Here is a 13,372-nt window from a genome sequence, read left to right as displayed (position 1 = left end):
ATTTTTCAAGTTCAAGGACTAAAATACAATTCATGTACAAGTTCAGGCACTATTGTTAAACCTATCATTATAAGTGCATCATAGTGTGTGGATCCATCGTCATTACTTATCGACATATTCTTTTAAAAACAGAAAGAATATGTGTACATTTTTCAAAAAATAATAATTAGTTAGGGCCTATCCTTAAAAGTCCATTTTATTTGTTATTTATAGTCTTCGTTTATTGAATGTTGAGATTGAGTGTACGTAATCATCCTTCCAAGAGGTTAGGCACTCCAAATTTTTTAGAGTCAGAAAAAATATACAATAAATTGAGACTTAGTTGGGGGAAAAAATGGAATTTATATGAAAATGAGACATAAGAAAGTATTTAAACACAGTTCTAGTTGTATATAATTACGCATCTATCTCATTTATTCAATAATAAAAGATTATTTAACTGAATAGTTTATTATGTGGCGTACATGCTATCAAAATAAGCTTTACATTCTTTATATAAAAAAGTCAATAAAGCAGTATAAATTCAATTACAACTGTTTTTGGCTAGATCTTAAGAATTAGAAGAACATAATTGCAAAAAGAAAATTACGAAGTGCAATTCTTAATCCAACATCTATTTACAGCTTTGGATTACCTCAAAATTTTGGAGGAAACTATTAACTTGATACAGAAGCAAGACATTTCCTGTCAAAATGTCTATTAAAAAAAGAGTGAGCATGAATATTAAAATAAATAATTTAGAATGTCATACATCACCCACGAGTGTCATGACAGCTGCTTAAATTCATATAAAAAAATTCCTAATTAAACTAAAATATCTTGTTTAGCACCCATGTTTATCAGAGCAAATGCTATTGAAAAGGATGGTTATTATTTTTCTTTTCCTGAGCTTGAAAATGATGTTCACGGTGTGCCAAGTGAAGGATCATCCTAAATGAAACTTGTTTATGTTAAACAATTCGTGTTAACCCTTAAGTTTGCCAAAGGGCAAGGACCTTATTAGTCTAAGTTTTATAAAATTCAGAAGCTGGACCAAGAAGGCTTTTTGTATAAGTCGAATTCGGATTCCAACAGATCCAGAATCCGAATTCCAAATTACTCAAAGATTGTGTCCTTTACGACGTCTTATATAAAATATTCTCAAGAGTCGAGATTTCTTGGTTTTAAATGTTTTGGGACCTTCGGATCTCCACCAACATCAATATGATATGATTTCTGGAGTAATAATAGTACTTTGATATACCTACATTTCCTTCTCACCTTCATGGCAACCCTAATATTTAATTTGCATCAAAGATCCCAAACAAAGGCAATCAACATCTCAAATTAGCAGCTATATAACAATTTCATTAGGTTTTCAGCACATGCGTGGACAAGTGTCAATAGCTCTTCTACTATCTGATTGTATATTATTATTATTATTATTATTATTTATACAAGCAAAGCGATATTGGGAAAAAGGGAATGGAACCTTGGACCTTAAATACAAGGGTAAATACTCTTAACAACTTGAGCTACAAGCACTGGCAGACCCAGAATTTTTTTAGCGGAGGTGCAATATTGACTAAGTATGAAAAATCGGAATAATCATTTTCTCAAGATAATTTTTGGCGGCTTTTATTCCTTATACATCAAATAAGAAAACTTGATTTTATGAGATTTTAGTATGAAGTATATATTGACTTAATGAGCCATCATTTTTAGCCTAAATCGTATTTTGCACTAAAACCGAATTTTCATATTTTGATTTGGTGGGAATTTGATTTTCTAGTATTTTTATTTGAATCCAAATAGGGGGTACTTCCTTATTTACATTGTAAACTTAAGTAAATTGTACTTAAATGTTGAAAATAGAAAAAAGGTAATATGTACACCAGTTGAGCAAATGGGCAACTTGAAGCACCTGCAATGGTTTTTCCGACACGAAAAAGTGCAGCTGCACCTCCTTGCGCCTTAATAGGTTACAAGCCCCTTCCGTATTTTATCGTTCTTAAGCATGAATATCTTGAGAAGGGTCTTTAAAAAAACACATGGGTTAAAAAAATTAAAGTTTGGTTGGTGCTTATAGCTCCAGTGTTAGATTGGAATGAAAGGGACTTCAACCATATCCAAGGGCATAATTCAAACCTTCCTCTTGGTTTCTTTTGTATCAAAAATTAGAAGTTGGGTTTAAAAATTAATGGGGATGTGAAGCCCAACGTGTTGGCTAAAACTCAAAAGCAAAAGACAAGGAACAGATATTTCTTAAAACCCTAGTTATTTGCTTAGTTAGTAGATACGAAGTTCCTCAACTTCAAGACAAGGATGCTCTCCTAGGTGATGAAACCTCAAAACATTATGGAACAAATATTTAGCTGTCCTTGGCCATGAGAAACCATATATAGATGGAGACCATTTCAAAATTGACACAGCTGAATAACATATATTTAGGAATTGCAAGTGTAATTTAGTAAGTTTCAAACACTGAATTACAGCTGGTAAAATTTATGATTTGTTACTGGCAACTTGCAGTTTGACACGTGTATTTAAACTGTTTTTTTGAGTCTGTTTTTACTCACTGACTTTTGCATATACGTCCAACTATGATTTGGAGACAACGCCTCAAGGGATCGAGGCTCTGAAACTTACCAACTCTTATTTTACAAAGAATTAACATCTCAAACCTATCCCTATATATTTTCTTTTTATTTGGCGCTAAATTGTTATTATTATCTAATACGATCGGCCAATTTTCAAACAGCTCAACCAAAGGTAATCAATGAGGTTGTGTTCTCAAGCAACCTACAGAAGCTTTTGTCACAAGAACCCCAAAGGAATGAATAGTTCAGACTTCCCTGCTCGCCCTTTGGTTCTTATGTCCACTTATTCATGATAAACTACAGCGAGAAGAGTAAAAGAAACCTTCATAGATGGCAATGGCAACAATGTTTTATAGAGGCCAAACTACTCTCCATTTGTGTTATGATGCTAAACCCAGCATCAAGTGTGAAATGCATTTCCAGTTCAAGGCCAACCACAACTGCTCACCCCAGTACCTATTCTCTTCATTATAGCAGGCCCTCTCTTACATCAGGCGAGGGAGGTCTCTATCAATATCCATGACTGCATACCAGTGGAATTTTGTACTTGTAGAAATCTAGAAAATTAAAAAATTAAAAAGGAAGACCAAAGGAAAAAATGCGGGGAAAATATGGGGGGAGAGAGCACAATGTATACAACTCAGATACTCGTCAAGCATAACCGATTCCAAGTTGAGACCCAAAAGGCAGCAGCGCTAACCATCCACAGCTCACCCTAAAGAAAATAAAAGAAATTGGGGGAAAGGACCAGAGAAAATAAGGGCAACCAACAAAAAAAAAAAAGAGGGGGTTCAGACGTAACAACATTAGGAACCACTTATAGACAACCTATAACAACAATTTAATATGTTTATGTTTTCTTGCTACAGCATGTGTTGATTTAGCAATTATATATGCAAAGAAAAAGGTAGTAGCCAGCCCTCCATTAACTAAGCAACTACCAAAAACAATAAGTGACAGATCAAAGAGAAAACTTCTACTGGTCAACCGAACTATCAAATGGAACAGTGGCAACATTTGCCTAATTATTTCAGCAGGAACAATCCCAATACCAATTATACAACGCTATCTAAATGTAAACAACCAGTATCAACAAATGAAACTCAACCAAGAAGACTTGTGCTTTACCTGTTAAAAATAAGCATTTTGCAAGTCACCATGAATTAAAGATTGTATAAATCAGCTGGTCTGCTCATATCCAGATATGGTGGAATTTTGATGCAATTCATCCCAGCAACATTTGATTTCACACGACCTTAGAAGTAGCTTTCCCTAACCAAGACAAGTTCTAGGGAGGAGGAAAAAGAGGAAAAGAAAAATAAAGGGGGAAAAAAGAAAGAAAGATGGAGGGGGAGTAAGACACCAATTTATAACAGCTGGGTAAGTTACTAGGTTCATAACTCCCAAAACTTGCAAGACTTGGACAGATGCTTAACAGCATAAGCTCTCCATGAAGAACTACCAATATCCATGACTGCATACCTTCATATACATCAGAGAAAATCAACCCTGCCAAACTGAACCTCAGAAAGCTCCAATCAAAATCACCATGAGTAACCTGCATGTGTTTGAGACATAACAGGCCCACCATACCATCAAACATGAATAAAATATGGACCCATGACCAACTAGATCAAAGAAACGCCAAGAACAAATACTTCAAATATTTACATAAACAGTGCCAACAGGAAAAAAAAATGTTGCCACAAAATCTGTAGACATTAGACACAAGCTGACCCTGAGGAACTGATTTTTCTAACAGACCTACAGAAAAGATAAGCTTATTATAAAGACCAAATATTCATATCTTCCCAAAAAAATATGCACCAAATTAGCTAAAGCTAAATAGCATGAAAGTAGCAATATTTCTTAAAATAAATAGTTGGAGTAATTCATAATGTAATGTTAGAGGTAATGGTCCAACATACATCAATCAGTAAAAGAAGCTCACTACAAACACTGGATGGTTGAATGCAGATGATATCAGAACACTTCTTGAAATATTTAAACCATATCCAGATCAGCTCAGAGACCCACAAGGACCTGCAAAAAGATAAAAAGAAAAAAGAAAAAAGAAAAAAGAGTATACTTATGAAGTGCCACACAAACAAAAGAAACACTAAGCAAATCTTCCAAGAAAAATCGTCCTTCTTATGAGAAGCAACAGATCATTCCCCAGAATGATCAAGTATCTCAGTTAGTCCCTCAAATTAGACTGAGTTTTTATCAGTTCAGCCACACTTGTCAGCATCCCTAGCAACATATGTTCTTGAACCCTTAATCAGCGCCAGGGTTTGAATTCATATTTTCACAAGTTCTCTTCTGCACTGGGGTCATCAGAAAACATGTCCGCGTTTGGTGTCAGGGAACTTCTCTTCTGAGCCTTCAGCATGATGTAATCCTTCCCAGAGCCAGTTCTGCTCACATCATCCGCATCAGCTGACTTTTCAAGAACATTTTGATTATCCAGTCCTGCAAGCCACACAAATAGATTACTCAGCTAATGCTAGTAATCAAAAGTGAAGAAACAGTATTTATCACCTTGCTAATTACCAGAGGTGCCAAGCTCTAGATTCTGGGTGATAGACACTTCCTGTTTGCTCAATTCCTCTACATTCAATGAGACTCTAGAAGTTCGTGGTGCTGGGCCTCCTTCATTGTCAAGATCTTGCACAAAACTACGTTTTTCCATACCTAGACTATCTTCAGTTTCCATATTTCCCATTGATTCCTTCGAGCCAAAGTCCTCTTGCGCTGAAATAACCACTCGACCATCAATTTTCTTCATCAAATCATTCACCACAGAACCTGGTTCCTGATTGCCATCTTCGAGATGCTTTGATTCATTATCACCATTCTCATCCCTTCCACAATTAATTTGATGCTTGCCTTCAGAAGATTCTGACCTAGAGCGCCGCCTTCTGTGTTTTAATTCCTTTTCATCCGAACTTCTCGGGGATAACCTTCTTCCTCTGCGACGCTTAGGTTCTAGTGATGCTGACCTGGACCGTCTTCTCCTATGACTCTTTTCTTTCTCATCTCTACTTTTATATGCTCTATCATTGGAGCGATGCTTCCTCTCAGCAGACTTTGACCTTGACCGCCTTCTGTGTTTCAATTTATTGTCATCCAAGCTTCTTGGGGATGACCCATGTCCTCTGTCATGCTTACCCTCTGGAGAGATTGACCTGGACCGCCTTCTATCACGATGCTTTGATTTTTTATCTCTACCTTCACCCACATCATCCAAGTTTCTTGGGGATGACCCATGTCTTATGTCATGCTTAGCCTCTGGAGAGATTGACCTGGACAGCCTTCTATCACGATGCTTTGATTTTTTATCTCTACCTTCACCCACCTGCTTCAAGTGATGCTTCCCTTCAACAGATTTTGATCTTGAACGTCTTCTATCACGATGTTTTGTTTTTTCATCTCTCATTTCATTAGTTTTGTTATCAGGGTGATGCTTATCTTCCACAGATTTTGACCTAGACCGCCTTCTATGTTTCATTTTATTTTCATCCAGACTTCTTGGTGATAACCGTCTTCTATGATGCTTATCATCTGTAGATGCTGATCTGGATCGCCGTCTTTCTCGGTGCTTTGCTTTTTCATAGTGGGTTGAATGATGATCGTGTGATCTATCTAAATCCCGCCTTCTAGTTCTTTCACCGTCATTCTTAATGTCTCTGAAGGACCTGCGGTCATTATCATAGCTTGAATAATGGCGTGACCTCAACGGGGATCTGGACCTACGATCTCTTGGGTAGCGAGAAGGAGGAGAGTAAGAAGGAGATTTCCGCCTTCGGCGATAATTGATAGGTGATCTGGATCTGGATTTTGATTTTGATTTTGATTTTGCACAATGCGGTGATGGAGACCTGTAAAAGGAGTAATTGATTAGCAAAAGAATACTTTGATTAAAATAAAACATAAACCCTACACACGACTGATTATGTTCATAAAGTATTAAGTTTTCAAAGAACTTATGTTCAATAAAACTTATTCAAGCAAACTGGTAATTCGCTAACACTATTTTATGTATAAAATTTGCAACATCAATCTCAAGCCTCGGATATCCAAAAGGTAGGATATTTACAAGCTTAAGAATATTTAAGCATCACATGATTCTTCATAATCTAAATACCAAAACTCTCGGCAATATATAAAATATGCTTTGTTGGCAGTGATAAGATCCTCTCAATGTAACATACCTAGATTTCTCTATTGTTTCCTTTTCTTCAATGTCAACTCCATCAGCTTTTAGTTTCTTACTTATTTCTGCTGCTCTAGCTGCAGCTAACTCTGTTGCTGTCTTCATGGTTGCAGCTCTGTTGGCTGCCTGTTGGGCAGTCATAGTTTGCTGCATAAGCAAAGCCTGTTGGAATTGCATTTGTTGCATGGCAACAGCTTGCTGCATCACCATGGGCAAGGATGAAGAAGCCATTGAGGAATTCATTATAGCTTGTTTCTGAGGGAGTGATTTTGCCATCTCAACATTCAAAGGACGGCCCCCAACATCCATATTATTCAATTGCAAAGCAGCACTTGCTTCCTCAGGTTTTGAGTATTCTATATATGCAAAATGCTTTGAATCAGTGATGGTACATTCAACAACTGTGCCACAAAAGCTAAAAAGTTGTTTCAGCTGTTCCACAGTGAGAAGTGGGCTAAGATTGCTAACTTGAAGAGTTTTCTTCAACACATCAGCCTTCCCAGCTTTGTCAGGTGAACCTAATTAAGAGATGGTAAGACATTATTAATAAACAAATATAAATGCATGCATATATATAGTAACTGTTTAAACGGAACAAGTTGCAAACAACAGAAAACACATTTTAAATAAGACTACAAGAAAAAACCAAAATAGATGTAAGAAACTAGTAACTTGTGAAATACATTGGATTCACTCCAAAGGCATGGAATGCCTAATTTTTCAGAAAATTAGAGAGCTATACCAGAAGAGTCTTTGTTTGACTGGGCATGTGCTTGCACCTGAGCAGCATGAGCTTGAAGAGCTTGGGCAGCAACAATTGCCTGAGCAGCAGCCATTGCAGCTGCAGAAGGTGCCATAGGCACTTGACTAACATTACTCATAGAGGTTGTTGCAGCTAACGCAGTCATTAGCAGATTGTGAGGTGGGTGGTTCAACTTACAATCAGTTTTGGCACACCGACCACTAAGGTATTCTCTACAAACTTCCCCAAGAGATGCTCCAATTCCTGGCAAAATGGCCCCCCCTGAAGCACCAGGAACAATGCCTGGAATCATTCCCAACAACCCAGGGAATGCACCTGAAACAGAAGCTGAATAATTTGGCATGTTGGGCATGGTTTGGTTTACTAGATTAGGAAATGTGGATGCCGGAGCCAATCCCAGCAGTCCGCCAGTACTAGTACCTGCACGAGGAAAACAAGTCTTTAAACTATCTGTCATAGAGATAATCAGTAACTTGTTAATAAGATGTACTGAATAGAGCTAGGAATATCCAGTCAGCAATATTTCTTGATAAGGAGTAAAATCAAGGCACTATGTTCCTTAAAACCCCTATCCCTTTTCAGTCTTTTCTACAAAATAATCTTTCTGTTTCTTCTTATCTCTTTGTGGTTTCAAGTATTATTGCCTCAAATACTTTTGGTTTTCCCTAGAAAAGTGCACCTTAGGGGCACCTTATGAGCATAGGATTTCACATACAGACCACAAACTACATGCAGCATTCTATAACCTATGCATGCTTCAATAAACTTCCAAAAATAAGATTGGCTAGGAACACCAACTAACTCACAAACTAACAATGAACCTGCAATAAATTTATGTAATGCTGGACTAAATGCATTGACAGCAACATATAAAAGCACATCAATTTTAAGTACCTGTACCAGCACTGAAGAACACTGGGAAAGGGCTACCCATGATGGCTTTCCCATTGCAATCCACATTCACCATATAATTCCCACGTTTTGGCACCACATACGTAACGGTGTACGTCCCATCGCCCATATCCTTCACCATCCCTTCTTGCTCCGATCCCCCAACTCCTACTCCTGGAATGACCTTCACCTTAATCTGCACACCACCATGTGGAACCTTCCTCCCATCAGAGTCCTTAGTCACTACCATAAAGGAAGACGGCGCACATGCCGTGCCACCTGCAATTCCAGCTCCGGCTGCAGTGCACTTTGCCGGGTCCACTGGCCCAATCGGCTTGTTTGCCAAGTCCTCAGCTTCTTCAGATTCACTATCCGATCCAGCCACCACCTCTTTCTCTCGATTCTTATCCACATCTTTGAATGTGGCCTCAAAAGCAGCTTTTGCCGCAGCAGCTTTCTCAGCCTCACTCTTGACCCTCGCCTCCTCAGCTTGCTTCATCCATATTGGCTTGGCAAGCGCAGTGCTTCGATCAGCCATCAATACCCTACTACCCACCAATTACCAAACCTCACACAAACCCTAAAAGTTTATACCTTCGTTCAATTCAACAGAATTCAAAACCCAAATAAGATCAATCAGCCAAAATCTCCATTCGCACTGTCTTCAAACCCTAGAATTAAACAAAAATACCACGGAAGAAGAGGCAAAACAACGATAATTCACAGCAACCACGGAAAACCTAAGCTTGTAATGTTTTGTCTGATTGCCGAGATATTAAATACTTATATAAACAGGTTGATTCTTTTTTCTTTTCAATTTTCTCAGGAATTTCTATATTGGACTTTCTCAGCAACCAAACGTCTAGAATCTCTTCAATGAAATTCAGGAATGGGCGTAGAAAGAGAGCGCACCTATTTTCTGTTCCGGACGGCGTAAGATTTGGGTTCGCGATAAGGTGCGATATTTTGAACAGAAGGCGAAACAAAAAGGTCAAAACAGACAGATACGCCCTACGAATTTTTAATTCTTTTTTATTTCTTTTTTGGGGGGTATTAAATAACTTTGTGTTTGCACGAAATTTCGATTTGGTCATTAATAAACAAATTTAGCAAAATTAGTCATTGTATTATCAAAAGATTGTAATTTGTTGATGTTCTATTTTGAAGGGTCAACTTAGTTGGAGTGGTGAATCTTTAGTAGGGCAAGAGGGTTATGAACCTTCGATACGGAGGGGTCCTGCAGAAGAAAGGTTTAGTAAAGGTGAAAAGTAGTTACCATTTTTTACTTGGGCACTGTTTTCTATTTATAGAAAAGTGAAAATGAAAGTTTTGCACAAAGTTTCGATGTGAGACTTTGTGCAAACTGTTGTGGAGGCAACATGTGTCCATGAAAACTAGGTTCTATAGTTGAGAGTATCGGCAGGTGGTTATTGCTTCGGAATGAGGTCTTTCTTCGGTAGGTTAAGAAGGTGGTGATGTCACTTGTATTCTAAAGGTTTGTCCAGGTATCTTTCAGAGTGTCTCTTTCCCCTTGGCAGCCGGAGTGCCTGCTTAGGTACCAGTCGTCTAATGCCAAATGCGCTCAGTTGATTATGGTGTAAACATAATTTATAGACTTGCAGTTAGTTTCAGTTATTGTATAGTTAAATACCTTTTTCGTCACTGAATTTTACAAGAAATTTCAATTTAATTACAAACAAAAAAAATAGCAAAAAGCCATGCAAATGCGAAACTATATTTTGAACTCTTTTTATTTATTTTATCAAATCTATGTATTTGATTTTTATTTTATCTTTAAATATGGGAGAATGATAATGGTTGGGATTATGATTTGAGCTTTTTGAAAGATCGATTTGCATTTTTGTGAAGCTATTATTCATATATAAACAGATTTTCTCATGGTATGATTCCTTTTTTAAGCCTTAATTGATGCTACACCAACCATAAATTTTTAGCAGTGTGTGAGCATAGCATTTGCATGGATTTTGGCTTTAAAAAATTCTTAGTGATCAAATTGAAATTTGGTGTAAAACCCAGTGATCAAAAGGTATTTAAATAATAAAACTTAACGGCAGGTCTATAAATTATAAACTTTGGTTAATATAGTGATCAATTTGGCTACATTTTTTTTTCTCAGTGACCAAATTGAAATTTCATGTAAAACCCAGTGATAAAAAAGATATTTAACCTTTATTTTTTAATATAAAAAATCGTATTTATTTAGTTTTGTGTTTTTACGGCAAATGGATCGGTCTAGTCCTCAAACTTTCAATTAAATCAATGTCATTTTTAGTTTTTATCCATACATCAATTTAGGTCTTGTCATTGTATTTCATCAAAACTTTCATTAAAACTATTAAGTGATTATTATTAACATAGACAAAATAAAACTCACATATTTTCCTCAACAATGTCATATGCTTTCTATTTACAATTTCACATTGGGGTTCGATCAACGATATATTGTTGAGTAAAGGACGTGAACTTTATTTTGTTTCATGCGTGGACAGGTTATACTTTGAAAAAACTTACCCCATAAAGTTGGTTACATGACTAATTTTCACTAAAGATTTTATTGGAATGTCGTGACATGAACCAAACTGATGTGTGCACCAAAATATTAAGTACCACATTGATTTTACAATTTTATAATAAAAACGTTTAACAAATTTAGAAACCATTCATGATAAGAACCCTTTAGGTTTCTTTTCAGTCAAAGTTTGTATAGATCTACTCAATTGCGATTTTAACGAGTTCCAATATGAAATCTTGTGAAGTTTATTAAATTTAATTGACTGAATTCTATACTTATTTTAAGGTTATTTTTGCTATATTCCTACCTCATTTTTAATTTCCCTTTAAACATTTTTTGGTTGTTGTAATAATGGGGACTCAAACTATTAAATACAGTCAAGTTCTCTTTTCTCCCATTTCATCCAATTTTTCATTAAAAAAATCACCCGTGTTTTAATCATGAGAAAATTACATGGGCAAGATTTTGTATAATAATGTAAACATAACATGAAACATTTAGGAAAAAAAACTATAAACCACATCAACCATTCCCTTCAGTCCACTCATAGTCATTGTTAACCCATTTAGGGGTGCCCAATTGAACTGAACCATACCTGAAAGGTCAAAACAGCACGTTGAACTGACCTCATCTGTGTGCACTTTTGGAAGACTGGCACCGAACCAACGAGCTTTTCCACTGATAATGCGGTCAATTTAGAAGTAAGAATACGAAGAAATGAAAGAGTTGAGAAAGAAAGGAGAAAATATTAACTTAAGTGATGTATACCTTCCGTTTGGTTAACCAAAGGTTTGAGAAATTATGAAATAAGGTCTGGACCTACTCTTCTTACGGGGTCTGTACCTAGTGAAATAGGTCATTGACTTGCAAACTAGAGGTCTCAAGTTCGAATTCCCAAAACATCATAGTTTTGTGTGTGTGAGAAATTCTCCTCACTGTGTAGTTTAGACTATCTATTATACTATATATATCTATATATATATATATATATATATAAAAGTCTAGACCTACTCTAGTCGCAAACCCAGCCACCCCAAAATTTATTGTAAAAAATTACATAGAAAAGAAAGAAATTTCAAAAAGGTATTGCCAATGCATTGAACTTGGATTAGGCCTTCCACCGAAAAACATATTTTTCTTTATCTTGAACTATTTTCTCTATTATCTCTCTTTTCTTACTTTCATAACAATAACAACATCACAAGACAATGATATAATAGCATCACAAGAATCTATGTACCGACTGTATCATACCGACAGTTTCATTTAGTTAAATTAAATTTTTTAGTTATTAATTTAACTGATCTAATCTATACCGAAAATATTGGGTAAATGAATGGGTGGGGACATCTCTTACCGGTACCAAACCTATCTTTAATATTAATTTCGTATTTAATTATAAAAATATGTGTCAACATGTTAATGGTTGGAAAAAAAAGGCATTGTGGGCTGCATAATACTATATCAGCCTACTAACTCTACCAAGCTAGCCCATTCTATAACTAACCATGACTGTCCTACCTAGCTAACCAAGCCCATAACTGTCCGCCAAGCACATCCCCATATCAAGCCCACTAACTTCTTTCTTCTTCTTCTTCCTTTTTTTTCTTCTTCCTTTATTCTTTATTTTTATTCTTTCCTCTTCTCCCTAAACCCGAAAACTTCGATACTATTAACAGAAAAGTCCTCTACTATCTCAAATCAACTCACGCCCAGACCTAGAAACAATAACATCACACGACTAAATAAATAAAATAATAATATCACAAGGGCAAATATATATATATATATAGCAGAAGGAAGAGAATGATGAAACACCAATGGGTTCCTGCCACAATGATGTTGGATTCCCTCTACTCCGATGGCACCTAAGACCGAATTCTAGTTTAGTGGTGGGCGCGGTCCAGTTGGTCTGATTTTCACCTCAAACCAAAATCGATACTAATTAACCGGTCTGGTTCGATCCTATTTTAATGAAAAAAAATATAAAATTGACTGATTTGGTTTGAACTGATTTTGATTCGATTTCCAGTTTGGTCCTATTTTAGACCGAATTATTATTATTATTTTTACATAAATTTCAACATAAATTTTATTTTTTAGGCTTGAAAAACAAATAAAAGGCTTGGAGTTGGGCTTGATGGCTTGGAAGAGTATTTGAGCTTTAAGAAAGATTAGGTGGCGAAAAAATTGGGTTTGGGCTAATATTATATAAATAAATAATATATATTTAAGCCGGTTCGGTTAAGCTAGATTTGGTTTTTTTACTACAAGAATTGAAACTGAAATTAGACCAAATTGGTCTGGTTTGTTTTTGATCAACTCGATTTTTTTCCTTTTTTTTTTTTGGGCCAATTCAGCTCGGTTTTCTAGTTTTCAAATTTGAGTGC

At 36.0% G+C, this 13,372-nt stretch overlaps 1 protein-coding gene across 2 annotated transcripts; it reads right to left on the bottom strand.

Annotated features, from left to right (window-relative positions):
* Nucleotides 1-2,886: 2,886 nt before the first annotated feature.
* LOC117629792 (serine/arginine repetitive matrix protein 2) lies at nt 2,887-9,454 on the bottom strand. 2 transcript variants are annotated; one of them, XM_034362411.1, is made up of 9 exons: nt 8,453-9,454; nt 7,538-7,978; nt 6,794-7,313; nt 5,133-6,460; nt 4,508-5,051; nt 4,062-4,137; nt 3,708-3,867; nt 3,220-3,294; nt 2,887-3,136 (listed from the first exon to the last, which is right to left on the bottom strand). In XM_034362411.1, the coding sequence occupies exons 1-5, from the start codon at nt 8,985-8,987 to the stop codon at nt 4,888-4,890; spliced, it is 2,988 nt and encodes a 995-aa protein (XP_034218302.1). In that variant the 5' UTR covers nt 8,988-9,454; the 3' UTR covers nt 2,887-3,136; nt 3,220-3,294; nt 3,708-3,867; nt 4,062-4,137; nt 4,508-4,887. The 2 variants fall into 2 exon arrangements, with proteins under 2 accessions (XP_034218302.1, XP_034218293.1); XM_034362402.1 differs by having other exon boundaries at nt 2,887-3,294.
* Nucleotides 9,455-13,372: the final 3,918 nt, after the last annotated feature.

This window comes from Prunus dulcis, chromosome 1, assembly GCF_902201215.1.
Source record: "Prunus dulcis chromosome 1, ALMONDv2, whole genome shotgun sequence".
In the NCBI taxonomy this organism is placed as follows: domain Eukaryota; kingdom Viridiplantae; phylum Streptophyta; class Magnoliopsida; order Rosales; family Rosaceae; genus Prunus; species Prunus dulcis.
This window is presented reverse-complemented; position numbering and strand designations above follow the sequence as displayed.